The sequence below is a fragment of the Agelaius phoeniceus genome, chromosome 3 (genome assembly GCF_051311805.1).
Source record: "Agelaius phoeniceus isolate bAgePho1 chromosome 3, bAgePho1.hap1, whole genome shotgun sequence".
Lineage (NCBI taxonomy): Eukaryota > Metazoa > Chordata > Aves > Passeriformes > Icteridae > Agelaius > Agelaius phoeniceus.
Genome location: NC_135267.1, coordinates 26,361,579 through 26,379,136, shown reverse-complemented (window position 1 = coordinate 26,379,136; position 17,558 = coordinate 26,361,579). Strand labels below are relative to the sequence as shown.

At 40.1% G+C, this 17,558-nt stretch overlaps 1 protein-coding gene across 16 annotated transcripts in view; it reads right to left on the bottom strand.

Annotated features, from left to right (window-relative positions):
• Positions 1–17,558, bottom strand: part of DST (dystonin) — a 291,993-nt gene that overhangs the window by 274,199 nt on the left and 236 nt on the right. For 13 of the 16 annotated variants that reach the window (XM_077174926.1, XM_077174932.1, XM_077174929.1 and 10 more), the window contains exons 2-3: positions 17,108–17,169; positions 1,083–1,271 (exon numbers count right to left, since the gene is read on the bottom strand). In XM_077174926.1, coding sequence (XP_077031041.1) covers positions 1,083–1,271; positions 17,108–17,169 — 251 coding nt within the window. The remainder of the gene's footprint in view (positions 1–1,082; positions 1,272–17,107; positions 17,170–17,558) is intronic. The other 3 variants (XM_077174928.1, XM_077174934.1, XM_054628773.2) reach the window with 1 other exon arrangement.

The following is a 17,558-nucleotide window of genomic DNA, read 5'->3' as shown; positions in this document are numbered from 1 at the left end:
CAATCATATCAAATTAAACACAAAAACATGAGCAGTGTAAAATAAACCATAAATAGAAGCATGAGAGAAGAGGAAAATGCAGACTAGTGAAGTGAAAGCAGAGAAATAAATTCAGATACTAGGTAAAAATTCTGGCAGTTGTTGGCAGCCATGGCTTTCTTTGCAGAAGTTGCTTATTCTCTCAGGCAATGTAATTCCACTAAGGAATGCTTCCTCAAACCATCTTCAAAGCTCACTGATAATCCTTGGTGCTCAGTTAGCACCAGTCTAGGAAGGCTCAGGTAGGTTCCAGCAACTTCAAGATAATCTGGTTTAGGGTACTCTCCATAATTACCTCTTTAATAATACTGACTTTATAAAGTTGCTCGAGCCCCATAACACTGGCACAGAAAAGCTCTTCAAAAAATGTGTCAAAGCAATGAGCTCATTAAAAAGAGAAATGCATTATGCCTGCAGGACAGAATAGGTCTTCATGCAAATTTACATTAGGAACTGTATGTCTCAACAAACTGTCATATTTCCATACTAAAAGTAGGTTATCAGTATTAAAATAACTGTGTGTAAATCAAGCTGAGGAGCAAAGAATCATGAGATTTGATCTAAGTTTTGTTGAGCAGAAAGATTGTAAACACTATATAAAGTAGAAGAGATCTCATAATTGAATCTAGTAATGATATTTAAAATAAATTTAGTTGAGTACATAGCATCTCTGTTAAATCTAAGTAAGAAATTTAAATAAAATGCACATTTGCTATAAAAACCTGTTAAGTAATATCACTATAAAAATATAAAATTTAATATCTAACTTGATTATAGTCTATAGTCTAAATAATAAATTTTTAAAATCAAAATTAAAAAAGTCCTCTTCAGAACAGGATTATTTTTTAGAGTTATGCATCAACATTAAATACAGTTTTATCAACTTTTATTTGGATTTGCTGCTGAATATGAGCACTGAAAAGGTTTTTAAATTGAGGAAGAGAATATGAATAGCCCAAAAATTAGAATTATATTACATGCCTCAAAGTATAAGTGCCTTTATAACAGTAAGTGCTATTTATCCCTAAAGGTAGAATACTTACAGGTTTTCGAGTTGGGGTAACTTGAACAGAATGGTAAAATTCTGGTTGGACTCGGCTGCTTTTCTTGATTTTTCTTTTTCTTACAGAAGTTTCCTGCTCACTGAGGTGGTGAGCTTCCACTATGGGTTGTGTTTCCTCCAGGCGAGGTGCTACTCGTCTTCTGGCATGGCGAGGGCTGGATCTAAAGCCCTGCAAGAGAAAAAGGAATCATCGTGTTTGGCATCTCCCAAAATGGAGCTGTGCAACAACTGCAACATCACACTGGATCTTAACAGCTCAAACTACAGGCATGCTCACCTGAAATTAATATAATGTCCATACATACTGCATGTAACAATAAAGAGATGCTGCCAAGTGCTGTTAATATCAGATCTGATTGACGTTGCTCAATTATATGTATTAGACACAGCCAGTAGCAGTAACTCCTGTTGCTTTTCTTTGTAAGCTCACGCTTTTAGTTATTTATAACTAAATGTTCTAATTTAAAATTTGTAATTAAAATTTTCCAGGTTAATTTTTGGCCTTGTGAGAAATGGTTTTAGGGAGCATGGGCTGAAAATATGGACTTTTTTCCTGAGAATGAAAGTGAAGAAAAATTGATAGGTGGCAACAATTATATCATCCCAGAAATATGGGTATATTTGGCCAAATTAATAAACTCAGGAAAAGCTGCCCTTCAGAAATGCTTTTTTAGAGGCTTTCTGGGAAAACCTCTGAGCAACATCCAGAATGGCTCATGGCCTTACAGAATTTCATTCCTTTAATGGCAACATGTATAATGCTATCCCTTTATTGCTACCTGCAGAGCATTTACAATGAGCATTCTCTCATTTCACCAAGTCCCTCATGAGCATGCACAAGTCTGACAAGGGCCATTTGTACTGAATACAATGTTGGTTGATATTAAACTTGGCCAGGTTGTAAATATTCATTCACTTAGTCATATCAGCTTTCAGAATAGGTGAGCCAAATCTGTCCTTAGTGATAGTCTGCAGCTTAAAGACTATATTTCTTTTCAAAACCAAGAATAGATGCAACAATTCCTAATTTTCTACTTTCTTTTTTCCTCTAGCAGAATACCTGCTGAAGTCCTTATGCAACAAAGCCAGCATTTTAGAACCCAACTTCTGTGAGGTTAGATTTCAGATAAAACTGCAGAAATCTATGCTGTGAATCTAAATATCCTGAATTCCTGCCAGCAGAAAACTAGTGGGAGCACTACATTTCCATATAAATCTGCTGTTCTTTTGCTCCCCTCTTCCATAAGCTTTTGGGTTTTGGGATTTGTTTTGCCTTTTTTGTTGTCATTTTAATTAGAAAATCAGCATGGAAGAGTTGTGCTAAAATGCTGTTATGTTGGTAAATTGAAACAATCAAAAGTATGGCCCTGTGAAAACTGGATTTCCTCCACTAAAGTTCATGAGACTGTAAGGGAAGACAGTGTCTGTCCTGGACACTCGGATGGACAGACAAACAGCTATCTTCATTATTTAAATGCATTCCACTTTAAGTAAATGTACCCTTAAATGGCCAAAAGACACAAACACACATTTACATACACATGCTAGTAATTGCTATAGATAACATTGCATGCAACAGATGATGTAAAAAGGCTGAAGTGGGAAGGTGAAGTAACTTGCAACTTCTACACATGAGCACTAGAGAGGAGGGACAGAAATAGAGCCCAAATCTCCTTAGTCAGTCCGGGAGGTCCCTGTCTGCAGTGCATCAGGGCTGTGCAATACATATGATGCAAAGGTACAGCCAATGTTTCCTGAGCCTTTTTTTGTGATGCCTCCTACTCTACAGAAGCAATGGAATCACTCAGAGTTTAGGTAAGGACAGACACCCCGTGTCCGAATGGAAGCAGGACCTGCCCATATCAACCAAAGCAAGCAGTGCAGTGGAAGCCACTGCAGCCAGGAGGTCTCTGCAGATTTAGGAGATTCTCCAAACATTCCAAGGTGTAAATCTGAGACTGGGACACACTATTGCAGCAGGAAAGCTTGTTGCCCTGTTTTCTTTCCACACTGTGAAATAGCTAACAGATACTTACAATGTATCCTTCAACGTGGTACTAGGGACTATTCGGGATGAGAGGGAAAAGTACAGCTCAGGGAGCCTGCTATAGAGGGGCTTACTGCTGGTGGAAATTTCCTTTTAGAAAAAATGCTAGTGTGCATCAGGGATTATTCCATAGCAAGTGAAAATATTCCTTAAGAGACCAAGACATCCAGCAAATCTATTCCAAGTTCTGAAATCAGAATAGATTTTCTAAATGTTAAATGCATTATGGTTTATTTATGTGAGGGCCACTGGCCAGAGCCTTGTGACATACCCTGCACTGCTCCCTCGCCACACTCCCATCCCATTAGCTGGATAAAACTCTTCAGGAAAGTATGTTTATGTAACAGAAGAATTTGATAGAAGCTAAGCAGCTCTAAAAGTGCTTAGAAACACATGCCAAATAGGGATTTAAGTATGTGGGTCTGTCTCACCAAGTGGCTTCACCTCAAAATATGTCTAGGTTTATTGATTATTATGTTTCAATATGAAAAAGTCACCTGTGATTTCCAGAAAAATCTGTTTATAGACAATGTTTTGCCTTGATATTTTCTGCATTTTTTTTTCACTTTTGTAGTTTATTACTAGCAAGAAAATGGGATCTTTATCTCTTTAAGAGCTCATCTGCTTCTGTTTGCTGAGGCTCGTTCTTCTCTTGAAGTCATAATCTGCCTGCAGTATCACAAATAGTTGCTGTGAGGAGGATTATAATGTGATAAAGGCAGAGGATCATGATTTCAGGTGGAAAATTAATTCTGTATCTACAAAGATAATATTACAAGGGCAGAGTCCTCAGACCAAATCCCAAAATGCTTACTCATTCCTGCAATGGGACTTTGCCAGGGCGAAGAGGCAAATCCAGAATATTTCAAAATTTAGTAATCAAAAATGAAGACAGGAGGCAAAAGTGATGTAACATATGGAAGCTGCTACTCCTATGCTCAGTGCAAAATTAGGGTGCCTGGTGATTCCTTCTAAACAGTAAAATGAACAGAAGCTTTTTGTGTCATTTATCCCTCAGTTTAGTCCAGAATTATAAACATCATATTAATACAGCAATCAAAATTAAAACCATGGAAATCACACAAATATTTGTTTGGCAAAGACAGCACTATTTTTGATGTTAAGTCAGTGCTCATAGATGAGCAGAAAAGTGTTACAAAATGCTCAGGGAAGCACAGTACACCACCTGAGCCCAAATCACTGAGGAAAAGCTGGAGATTTTAAAATTACAGGGATATTACAACGAGGTTGCTCTAACACCATAAAGCAATTTGTAGTTTCCAGTATCATGTGAATGCTGTGTCACTGAGCAATGAAAACCTTGTCTTGTTCTTTGTGCTGGGAGGGAGTTGCTCATTCCCAGAACCTACTGCCTGACTCATTTTTGTGCTGTAAAATTCTGAACAACAAGGCAAACCAAACAAAACTTCAAACATGTATTTTTAGAAAACCTGTCTTCCAAATACCAAAATAGCTGCACAAAGATTTACACTAAAGTAATCTTCCTTAAAGAAACAACTCATATGACCACCAGAACCAGTTTTAGACATATCAGAGGAAGGCACGAGGCCAATTGAACCTGGAATTTTCTTCTCTGCAAAAGCATTAATGTGCATCCTTCCAGTTAGAGTCTGTTGGAATCCAGGAAGAGTGATCTTCCTAATCAAAGCCTACAGCAAACAGGAATGGAGAGGTGTCTCTGGAGGCTGTTGCAGGGCCAAAGGCTAGTTCACCTGGTCTCAAGTGAGCTTTTCTGCATGAGGAAGCAGGCTGGGGAGAACAGCCTTTTTTAGCTGAAATTCATCCTTTTAAATCTCTGAGTGTTGGGGGTTTTGGTTAGTGGATTTTTTTTGTTTGGTTGTTTTTTCCTCTTGAATGGGGTGTGATAATATTGAAAGAACCTATTCTGTCTATCTTTATACCCAAATCAATGATGAATGTTGCCAGCCTGGCCACGGCATGCCAGAGCACACTGAGTAAAATTACTTTCACAATAAGGTGTTCAGTAAAAAATCCCTCATCCATCCAAGTTTTAACTTCACAGTTTTGATTCAGTGACTAATTCCTTGTCTATAGAAACATGTGTGGGTTTTCTCTGGCCAAAATTCAGCAGACATCCCCTCCCCAGGTTTGCCTTTGAGCCACCAAAGCCAGCAGGTGAGGGAACCACTCCCTCACAGCACTTATTTCTCTGCATTGGCCATACCCAGAGCCCAGACTGACCACTTCACTCACACACATCCATACTGTGAGTATCCAAATTAAACAGGATGGATCAGACCCATGGTGACTAGGTTTTGGTCTGCCTCCAATCTGGTATTCATCATTCCATATTTTATTGTAAGAATTCATTTTATTTTTCTCATTCTACATGAAATTATTCTGGTCTCTTCCATCACTTTTTTTTCCTATGAGAGTTTCACATTTCCTCTTTCATGGATATCACTCTTGATGGATCCCTATAATTCAGCACAGTACTCTTATAAATACTGATATATATAACAGTAGCACATGTTTTTCTGTTCTGTTTAAGCATTTCCCTTCCCATCTCCTTTCAAATGAGGCTACACATCTGAAAGTAGTCCTCACTGAAATGTTCAAAGTCATTCAAAAAGCCCTTTCTGAAAATCATAAACCTAAAAATTAAAACGTGGCTAAAGACTTTTCTCTGTAATGTACTCAACCTTGCATTTGTTAACTTCATCATGTGTATTTATTTGCCCCATTTCTTCAATATGGTCTGGTATTTGATAACCAAATATGTCATACTCTGTTATCCTTGTTGTGCTTTTGCTTATTCTCATTCCTAATCCATTCCTCATGAAAATAGGAATTTTAAATTGCCTTAAAACTTGTCTAGCTTTTGCTTTTATTTAAATTTACAGATAAGAACATATTGAATAATGTATTGAACCTTTTTCTTTCACTGTCTTAGTTTTTCTGTATTTATTTTTAATTCTTTGTCTGATACTTTATTAGCATCAGATGAATATATCAGTGCTACCCCATGTGTGCATTATTGCTTTAGTGATATAAATCTCTGACTCCTCCATTCTTTCAATGTGCAATTGTATTAATTCACCAGATTCTTCTCCTCTCCATTCTAGTTTTTACTAGCCCTACTGCCTTCATCATATGTTATCTCTATTTTTATGCTTGATAAGAAGCCATATTCAGTTTTCATTTTTTCCAGTGTATAAGTATTTTATGTAGAATATATTGGTTGTCAGAATTCCGATCTTGGGACCCAACCTTTGCAGCCAGTATGGGTTTTTAGAGTCAGTAAGCATTAACATCAATAGAGGTAAAAGTGCATTATCTGATGCCCAGCTGAAGTCAACAGAAATCTCTGCATTAACTTCAGTGGGCACTGGACTGCAGCCAGCTTACCTTCTGGCAGAACTTCAGCAAATCACAGAGAAAGTGCTAGCCAGCATTAGGCCACAGTTCAGTGACAGCAGAACTCAAGTGTGTTTGCAAAGGCCTTTACAGGTATTTGAGTAATTCCTGTAGACGAAGGTGCACTAATAAATATCAAAGCCAAAAGGAGCTTAGATAGGATATCCAGATTTGTGCTCTTGCTTTTAAGGTTTCTGACAGTGGTTGTACGTGCATGAGAATTGTCATCTGTTACCATTGTCAACTAATGGCCTCAAGAAGTAGCCTTCAAATTGCCAGTTACCACCTGTCTAAATCTTGGAAGCTTTCATGTCTACACAACCCACAGCATCTTAGGGCCTGCAGACATTTATATGAGTAGCATCAAACCCTTCTCAAGATGCTGGCATTCTCAGCTGTTCTACAGACAGGCTGAAATATAATTAAACCCTATAGCTGGAGAACCTACTTCAACTAAAATGGCAGGTTTCAATTAATTAACTTTATTGTATGAAATTCCCCTGCACACTGAAAGAGAAAAATTTGAGATTCTTTCTGCTACATAGAAAAACATATATGTATATGTATAAATATGCATATATCTATCCCTCTGAATTGTAAGAACAGTTCTAAATTAAAAAGTGGCAAAGATTGCATTATTCCCCTCCTTCCTCTTCCATAGAGATTTCCATCCCAAATATCATCAGTTTACACAGAACCAAAGAAAACTCCACAACATTTATTTAACTGCCAGTTCTGCAAGTTCCACCCAAAATCCAAGATTCAAGCTAAGTTCTCCAAGATATTTATGATAAAGATTGCTAAGTAATGTAACGTGTAAATTTTCTATCACAGGAGGATTACCTACACTCACTGAGTGTATTACTTCACTAACACCCAAGGAGGATACAATTGTGTTTGTTCTATTTTGACTCTATCAGAACTAAAAAAATAGACCACAACCTTTTTTTTGTGTGGTTCTCTTGATAATTTTTTTAATCTTATGAAGGGTTACTCCTATAAAGAATCAGGATTTAAAACATAAAATATAAGATTTTACATTCAGTTTCTCATTCCACTCCCTCATTAGCAAGCTTTCACTGATGCTGCTTTGCATGCCTTATGTTTATTTAAGGAGATATTATTCTTATCTTACAAAATCTAAACTCTAAGCAGTGCTGGAACCATTTCTCAGATATTGAAGACTGTGATTTGGCACATGCAATATTCCAAGATAAGTCCACATGTTCAAAGGCATTTAAAGCAATTGCTTTTTACATAACCTGAACAAGATTACTTTTCCAACCGAGTTTATGAAATAGAACATCACTAATCTCCTTTCCAGCTCCTAATCAGGTCCCCCCATGTAAATACATAGGAGTCCTTGTATTTAGGCATTTAGGAGCCCCTAGGTTTAGGTGTGAGTTTAGAATACAGTGTCCAATAACCCATGCTAAATTAACACTGCTGTTTAACATTACACGTTTGGTTTTTCCTGTCATAAGGTCAGGGTTCCTATCAAAGCACAGGTAAGTTATAACATTAGGAAAATCTGATGATCTGCAAGCAAACTGACAAATGGCACACACACACACACACATCTCAAGGTACCCTTTAAATTCTCTTTCTGTCTAAAGCTATAAGCCACAGAGGCTGGCCCGTTCTCCAGGCAGCCCTATCGTTCTCAGACAAGGCTTGCAGCTCTCCACAGCAGCTTTGCAATGGCTTGTCCCAGTTCCTTCCCTGTTACCTCAGGGCACTGCAAGCCTCCCTAGGAAGGGAACAATTATTTAAGAACAAAAAAATCAATGTGCTGCTTGATCAGTGGTCTGCAAGGGAAGGTTTAATTTAAAATATACTAGCACATTCCCCTAGCATGTCCCCTTTCCAGCCCTGCTTCCTCTGTTTTCCATCTTTTCATGTCTCCTCATCTTGGGCAGTGTCCAGTAGATATCAAGGATCTGCCAGAAGAAATTAGCTTTAAATATTAAAAATACGGTAAGAAGCTGAATAAGAAATAAGAGATTGCTAAACCATAGCAGTGCTGCCAAACATCTAATACAAAGAGATTACTCTCTTTTCTCTGGTGTGCTTGTTTGAAACACAAACTGGTAAGAGAATATATCCCAACACAGCATGTGAAGATGTGTCTGTACTTTTTAAATCGTAAAATAGATGCATAACTGATGAGACATTCCTTTGCAGGAATATATCATAAAAAGCTAAATAGGCTAGAATTCAGGTATCTATTAAGATAACTACATTGAGATACCAACAACATACCTGAACAAGTCTTTGCTTCCTGTTATCACCAATAAAAAATTTAGTCGACACATTCAGTGAGGCTTGAAGAACCATTCAGCACATCCTGAAGCAGACATCAACACTAGGGCAGCTGAGCAGTTCTACAGACTATAATCTGTAAATGCCTACAGTGAGCTTGTTGGGCTGCATAAGGGGATGCTGTTTTTACAAACTCACTTTCCAACTCCTACCTTCACATGAAGGAAGGTAGTGGAGGCAGATCAGAAGAGAACTTGGTTGTATCATTTTGTTCTTTCTAGAACAAGGAAGAAGGATAAATACAATACCTCGGCCTGACATGATTATGTATTTCAATATAATTTGTGCTATCAATTTATAGAATCATCAATTAAGCCTGGATCTGTGTAGGATCTGTAGGATCTGTGTTTCACTTCCAGTCTGCTCTCTTACCTACCCCACCATCCTGAAGCAGAGTGCCATATTTAAACAGCTGAGTGGACAGGGGAGATAAGGACATTGGCACAACTTGCAAGAAAAGTGTCTTTGCCCAAACATCAAGTGCAGTTAGTTTCTGTAGCTGATATGGTGTTTTCACACTTCAGCCACAGCTCATGTTTCATTCCCACTGATGAGTCAGGAACAGCAAAGCTCTGACTCTCCTTGTTGCAAGGCAGTAGGGCACAAGGGAGCCCAGCAGGGGCTCAGACACTTTGGGTACAAGTAACCAGAAAGCAAGTACCCAGGCTGGCTGCTGAACCAGAAGCACAAGGAACAAGCTCAAAACCAAGGCAGCTTTGCTAACACTAAGCCAAGATCAGCTGTCTGCACTATGAGCCTGACATGCTAAAGCATCTCAGCCACACAGTGCTGAGTCCTTGCCCCGGGAGGCTGGAGGGGAGAGCCCATGTGCCCACTCTGCAGAACCCAGGAGGCTGGAGGGGCCCATGTGCCCACTCTGCAGAGCCCAGGAGGCTGGAGGGGCCCACGTGCCCACTCTGCAGAGCCCAGGAGGAGCCCATGTGCCCACTGTGCAGAGCCCAGGAGGCTGGAGGAGCCCATGTGCCCACTCTGCAGAGCCCAGGAGGAGCCCATGTGCCCACTGTGCAGAGCCCAGGAGGCTGGAGGAGCCCACATGCCCACTGTGCAGAGCCCAGGAGGCTGGAGGAGCCCATGTGCCCACTGTGCAGAGCCCAGGAGGCTCGAGGAGCCCACATGCCCACTGTGCAGAGCCTGAGACCCCTCCGGGCTGCAGAGCACGTGGAGCAGGGTGAGCAGCTGCAGCTCTGGATGGTGTCCTCTCGTGTCTAACATGGCCAGGCCCCAAAAAGCCAGCTCAGCTGAATCAGATCCTACATGAAAACATCAAGGTGACTTCACCCTGTGCTCTGCACATTCTTCCCTGGCATATCAAAGGTGCCTCTACTTAAAACAGTCTGGGAATGGAAGAGAGTGTGAGTCAGGTTTCCATGCCCAAGGAAAACGCATCTAACAGTCCTGGAGCAGCCACAACCCCAAGGGTCACACTACCCTGTTCATGTGATGCTTTCTTACATTTATTACCCTCAGACTAAAGAGCTTATCTGTTTCTGAAGGAACATGCACAACCTGATCTGTCACCCTTATAATCTACCTGCAATAACTGAGAAATCAGTGCAGATGATTAGGCTTTTCTAAGCAGTGTGTAATCTATGGAGCCCTGCATGATCCCTTCTGTCTGTGGAAGAACAGTTTCTACCAGAGATGTGGTAATACATGTTCTCACTGCAAGTATGACCTCAGCTATTCCAATTCATGGTTTCAGTCTGAGGTTTGTTTAGGACAAAAGACAGTAGCCAGAAGTTCCCGTTCTGTACACGTGTACAATGTGTCTGTGAACGGGCAGATGGCCACAAGCTGGGCTCCCCCTGTGTCCCTTTAATACCAGGGTTCTGCTTGTGTGTACAGGGAGTGTGCACTCAAATGGCACAGAGCCCAGCTGAACTGCAGCTCATCTAAAACCCACATTTCCAGAGACAGCAGTAGATACTGAGAAACATGGATGTCTAAATACTTACATGATAGCCATAAGGTTGTTGGCATAATTGTATATTAATGGGAAACTAAAGAGTAAGAAGAACTTTTATGAGGTAGTGTATCTTTATGCAGTGGTTTTCCCAGTCCTGCTAGAGAACCATGAGGATGCATTCACTTATAAAGCAGGCCCCAGGACCATGCCTGACCACTGATGTGTACCATAACACAATGTCAGTACTTTTAAAGTGATTGGTGGAGCTCAGAGGTGATTCCCTCAGCATTTCAAAGCTCTGCAGACCATCAGAATCCAGAGCAGAGATGCAGACAACCAGAAGGCTATATAAATACATTAGGCTTTGTACACTACATTGTAGTACAACTAAAAGTACCCAAGTTAACTCCTCTGGAGTTAGTTTAGCTCATCACTCGAGCAGTCTGGCTGCAGCAACCAGACAAATGCCATCTATTTGGTGATACAACTGCTGAACAGGCTGCTCCTGAGCACAGACCAATATTTGTGGGCTATCTAAAGGCAGCACTGCTGTGACTAAAGCTGACAAAGAGTAATGCACAGATGACATACAGTAAACCAAATCTCAGTGATACCTAGTTTGCCATGTGACAGCTCAGTGTGGCATGCTCTGTCTGGGCCACATTATTTGATATGTTATGAAAAATGGACAGAATGGTGTGTCCTTATACAGTGTAACCTGTATTTATAGCTCTCCATTCATTCCTATACGTAAGTGCTCTCATACAGCTAAGTAAACAATTTATTTTTTCTCAGATTTATTTTCTTTTGAACCTGTTTCTCAACTCTTAGACAGCTAATGGAAAAATAGTTTAAACATCCTGAGGGAAATCATGTCAAACACAAAGGTAAAATATTTTCAGGCTGATTGAACTCTGTAAAGACAATGAAACATCCTTTCAATAGGTGAATAAATGTATTTTGCTGGCTAGTCCTGCACATTTGTGGTGCTTGTTGGATGCACTCCCTCTGATCAAACAGTAGACTCAAATTCAGCTTGGAGGGTCTGCTGATTTCTCCTTTCACTGGAGCTGTACATATCTGGAGCAGTTTCTAAATAACTGCAATGCTCAGGATGAATTATGGTGCAACTCTTCAAAGACTATTCGTTATTGTTTTGTAAGATAACTAGAACCGTATTTTTAGGCAACTGTCTCACAATCAGCCTCAGAAGGGGCATGATTATGGCAAAGGTACACTTAGGGATAAGTTTATGAACAATTTTCTGGGCATCTGTGCTGACAAAGTAATATATACATTTCCTGAAGATTGTTGTACTATATGTTGCACCCATTGTACCATAATGGATGATTTAGAAAATCCATTTACTCTTTAAAAATATCATCAGTTTTGGATGAACTATTTCACTACCAGTCTAGTCACAACAATACAGAATCACAATGTTGGAAAAAACCTTCAAGATCATTGAGTCCAACCCATGCCCTAACACCTCAACTAAACCATGTCATCACCAAGTGCCACATCCAGTCTTTTTTTAAACACATCCAGGGATGGTGACTCCACCATCTCCACAGATATACCATTCCAGTACTTTATCACTCTTTCCATAAAAAACTTTTTCCTAGTATCCAGCCTATATTTCCCTTGGCACAGCTTAAGACTGTGTCCTCTGGCTCTGTCAGTTGCTGCCTGGAGAAAGAGACCAACCCTCACCTGACTACAGCCACCTTTCAGGGAGTTGCAGAGAGTGATAAGGTCACCCCTGAGCCTCCTTTTCTCCAGACTAAACAACCCCAGCTCCCTCAGTTGTTCCTCACAGGGCTTGTGTTCCCAGCCCCTCACAGCCTCATTGTCTCCTCTGGATGCACTCAAGTGTCTCAATGTCCCTCCTAAACTGAGGGGCCAGAACTGGACACAGCACTCAAGGTGTGGCCTCACCAGTGCCGAGTACAGGGGAAGGATGACCTCCCTGTTCCTGCTGGCCACACCATTCCTGATACAGGCCAGGATGCCATTGGCCTTCTTGGCCACCTGGGCACACTGCTGGCTCATGTTCAGCCGGCTGTCAGTACCCCCAGGGCCTTTTCTGCCTGGGCACTGTCCAGCCTCACCATCCCCACCCTGTAGCACTGCAGGGGGTTATTGTGGCCAAAATGCAGGACTTGGCACTTGGACTTATTAAACTTCATCCTATTGGACTCTGTCCATCCATCCAACCATTCCAGGTCTCTCTGCAGAGCCCTCCTACCTTCAAACAGATCAGCACACGCTCCCAGCTTAGTGTCATCTACAAATTTACTGATGAAAGACTCAATACCCTCATCTATGTCATCAATAAAAATATTGAAATAGACTGGATATACACAACCTTGTAGCCATCACTCAGTGTACTAAAATGAAAATGTGGGGTCTGCAAAACTTAAACCACCAAATGTTGTTCCTTTGCTACAGACATGGTTAACACACACTGCCAGCCCTCACAGAGTCTTTTCACAAAGTGTCAACTCCTATTTATCTTACTGGTGTAAGATAAATAGGAGTTGACTAGGTTATGCAAAGTCAGAATTTACAGTGGATTGTAAAACTTGTACCAATTTGTTTCCTAGTAGTTTTTGACCTGTAGTTCTCAGTGGAGGCATTCACAGAAAACCTGCCCAAAATATATGAGTCAAAATTAAATAAATACAAAGTCATACCATGTTGCGTGTGACTGCCCACTGACACTGATCCCCTCAGTTCCTAACATAAAAGGTAAGGTAAAGGAAAACTGTGAAACTCAGAGAAAATTTCTGGCAAAAGATTTATAAATCTGGTCATTTTTCCTCAATAACATGAAAACTGCTACTTTAGCAATTAGCACAATAATCCTTTCACAATCTCATAAAACCCAACCATTTATAGATCCTGAATGAGAACCTTCCTTTTCAACAGTTCTTACCACCAAATCAAAAGACATTAAGAATTATACCACTCAGATTAATTCCTTCCAGCCTAAGGGCTAGACGCTTACTTCCCTTTTAATTGAAGGTAAAAATCTCACATAATCCAGTGACTCCAGAGGCTTCAACTATGAGGAAAACTAATTCAGAAAGAAATTTAAATCACAAGAGGCAACACCAACACATTAAGCAATGCTTTTCAATTGAAAGGTACAGGAAACTTTCAGACCTCTTCCTAAGGCATAAAATGATAAACATTGAAAGGAGTCAAGCCCAAGCCCACAAAGTATTCAGAGAAAATTCTTTTGCTTCATGAAAAAAAACAACTTCTACAAAGAGCACAAAAATAATAAAATTAGGGAATCATTTATGACCTTTACAATAATAATAATAATAATAATAATAATAATAATAATAATAATAATAATAATAAAAGGCCAAACAATTAATCATAGTCCCTACTTTGGTAAAACTCTTATTGAGTTATACTGTTATTTTGGTGGGGATTTGGTTTAGCACAGATATTTCATTCTACAACTGATTCTCAAAATAAAGACAGAGTAGTGCAAACAACTACATCAAAGTCTGATGTGTCATGTAGCAATGAATATTTCTGTTGGAAATTTACTTGTTTTCTTTTTAAAGCAGTGGCATATCTAGGTCTCCCTGAGATTAGGAACATTAACTATTCTGGGTGTGATTCCTTTGTGACTTCATGGAATTTCTGTAGTACCTGGGGAATGGAAAAATCTTAAGAGCAGTTACAGTGTTAATGAACCTGAGGACTGTAAATAAAAAATATATTAAAAATTAGGCCTGAAAAACTTCAGATGGTAGCAAGTGTTAGTGGGGAGGTGGTGACAATAATTGTATTATCTCAAGAAACTCTCACATCTTCCTGGTTAATGTTTTCTGGTTTTAAGCACCTCTAACAAAGACAGACTTTCACCTACTTTATATTCATAATGATTCATGCAAATTTGCCTCCTTTTGAGGCAGGGGGTCAAGTGTTTAAGTTCATTCTATAATAAGTAATATCTGCATAGACTTTTGATGTATAATAATGAGGCATGTTTTGCAGACATTAAAAATCGAGGCCCACAAAAATGGACTATTTGTGGATTCAATTCACCAGTGGCATATAAAATTCAAAACAGAAGGACTGAAAAGATCATAAATACATTTTCAAATTTTGTGTCTACCCTCCCATAGTACGCAGTCTTATTTTTTATTGTGTGGTTCAGTATAAAAAGAAAAGGATTCAATAGTTCTCCCTGTATATTGACAATGAAGGCATGCACCATGAGAGCTGTGGCTGTGGCAAAGAATCTCAACATAAATTTGCACACATCTATTTTTTCCAAATATAAGGCTTTCCTGGCAGGCAGTCAATCATGCAGGAATTGCCAAGGCTCTGTAGATAGGGCAATTATAATTCTCTGTGCACTGCTGCTAGACCACCTGCACGTTCACATGTGATGGAAGTCGGATTTGAACCCAGCTCTCAGGAGATGAATGCCAACCCACTGCTATTTACTATCAGCCTGTTTTTCATTATCTTTTATTCTAATTAAGAAACACTATTTATAACTACACCTGACAAACAGCTAAGCATGGTGGAAGCTAGCAGATGTACCTTGTGCCATAAAGCTTGGAGCTGAGATATTACATTCATTTTGGGGGTGGGGGGATTATACAAAGCCCATATTTTCATGTATCATGCTTTGCTTTCATCAACATTGTACTGCAGTTGGAAATGCGTAATGTTTTGTGATGATTTAGATAGAGAATGTCAAATTCTGCTTCAGATAATGTTTCCAATATTTTTATTGGAAGTATGCCTGTAGTTTTTTCATTAATGAATTCTATTAGATTCATTAAAATAACATTTTACTTGAAAAAATATTGGAAAATGAAAATTTAATGATGTCAAATGAGTCATCGTTTCTCTATCAAAAGTCTCATCAGAAAATGAAAGGAGAAACAGTTCTACCACTTATTTAAAAGAGCAGTTTTAGACTACTAGCTGTAGTATTCCATCTAAACAAAATACAGAAAATTATGAAAGAACATAACAGCTACTGTAGTATGTTTCACTTAATGGAAGCTTTTAGGAAATATTTTAAATTCATCTGCTTCTGACTGGATGATAAACAAATAACCACATGCTGAAGCAATAAAAATAAATTACTCTGCCAACTTCCCTCTGAAGTGTCACCATGCAGGATGGTACATATTTCAAAACATTAAACTTTATCTCCATCTAGGCTCAGGACTGAGTGAATTTTACATGGAAACCAAGCATTTCATATTGGATAAACTAAATAGCAAAAAAATATTTTGATTTCTAAAGGTACACATTTGTTTGTTCGCTTTACTGGAGCACTGGTGAACAACAAACTCAGGCATTTCATGGTTAAAGATAGGATACTCTCTATAGCATCCTCTTTTTGTGGTGGTGTGTACCAATTTCAAAACAGTTGAGAATTTAAAACTAATTGCCAATACAAACCGTGCTGCAAAAATGTATCCCATGCACACTTTTGAAAACATTAGTCATAATTATAATTTTCCCACCCACAGCAGGGTAAGGGAAAATAATTTAAAACAAAATATCATTTGGGTGCAAAACTGTCTCTCAAGGCTTTCAGAATAATAGGCAATGGCATGAAGATATGCCTTAAATCAATAGCAGGAAACCAGGCAAGAGAAATATCTAGACAGGAGCTCTACAGGGCAGTGTGGAAACAAAGTGGGTACTAAAACAAATATTATTTTTCATATTTTCCCAGTAATTACGCTCCTCAGCCAGAATCCCTAGGAAATGGACTGGGGTTTGTGTTATACTTTCAGCACTGGCATGTAAGAGTTTTGATTCTCCTGACCTCTGAATACAAAGTCACACACCGAGGTCCCTGCCAAGCAGGATTGTAGTCTGGATCCTTCTGGGATCTCCCGCGGCAATATCCAAGGCAAGCAGGGAACTTCCCTGACGGGAGCAGGGGCAGCTGAGGGCTGTGGGCACAGCCAGCGAGCAGGGGCTCTGCAGTCCCAAACCCACCAGCTCTGCACGCATTTACAGCGAGGTCAATAACTGGGCTCAGGGCTGCTTTTGGACACGGGGAGCTCTGGCACGTACAGTAAGCACAGCTTTTCTCCAAGTGACCAATTCCTTTGGGAATGACACGAATCGGCAGGCCGGTTAGGGTAACACAGATGAAGAGCTCATTTTGTGTTGGGAAGGGAAAAAACCAAACCAAGAGATGAAAGAGGACATTATGTTTTTCATGCAAAATGAAAAGTTTGCTATGTGATTTCATTAACAAAAGACCACGACAATAGGTACTCGGGTAAAGAGAACAACTTCTGACCTTGAAATTGCGTGCTAAATAAATTACCTCAGAGCGAAAGTGATGAGTTCTCATGACAGCATCTGGAAGGGAAGCAGAAAGACACACAGGCTCCACCAGCTGCACCTCGCATTTCGCCCCGGCTAACGGGTTTACCCCGCCACTCGCCCTTCGGCGCACACTCCGGGACGGCTCTGGCCCCTCAGGCACAGCCGACAGCTCCGCCCGGCACTTATATTTAATTCATCGGGAAGAAGTTGGGCATAAAGTTCTGCTGCGCTTTGACACACCGGGGAGGGCTGGGGCGGAGGCGGGGGGGCTTCCCAGCCTCTCACCTCTCTCCCTCTAGCCGAGGTTTCGCTGAGGGATGGGTGGAGACAAGGCTGCCGCAGTCCTGGGCTCGGCTTGAATTTTCTTTAAAGCCTTTGCCCGGCTAAACCGTGCCACGGCGGCCCTCCGGCGGCACAAAGCC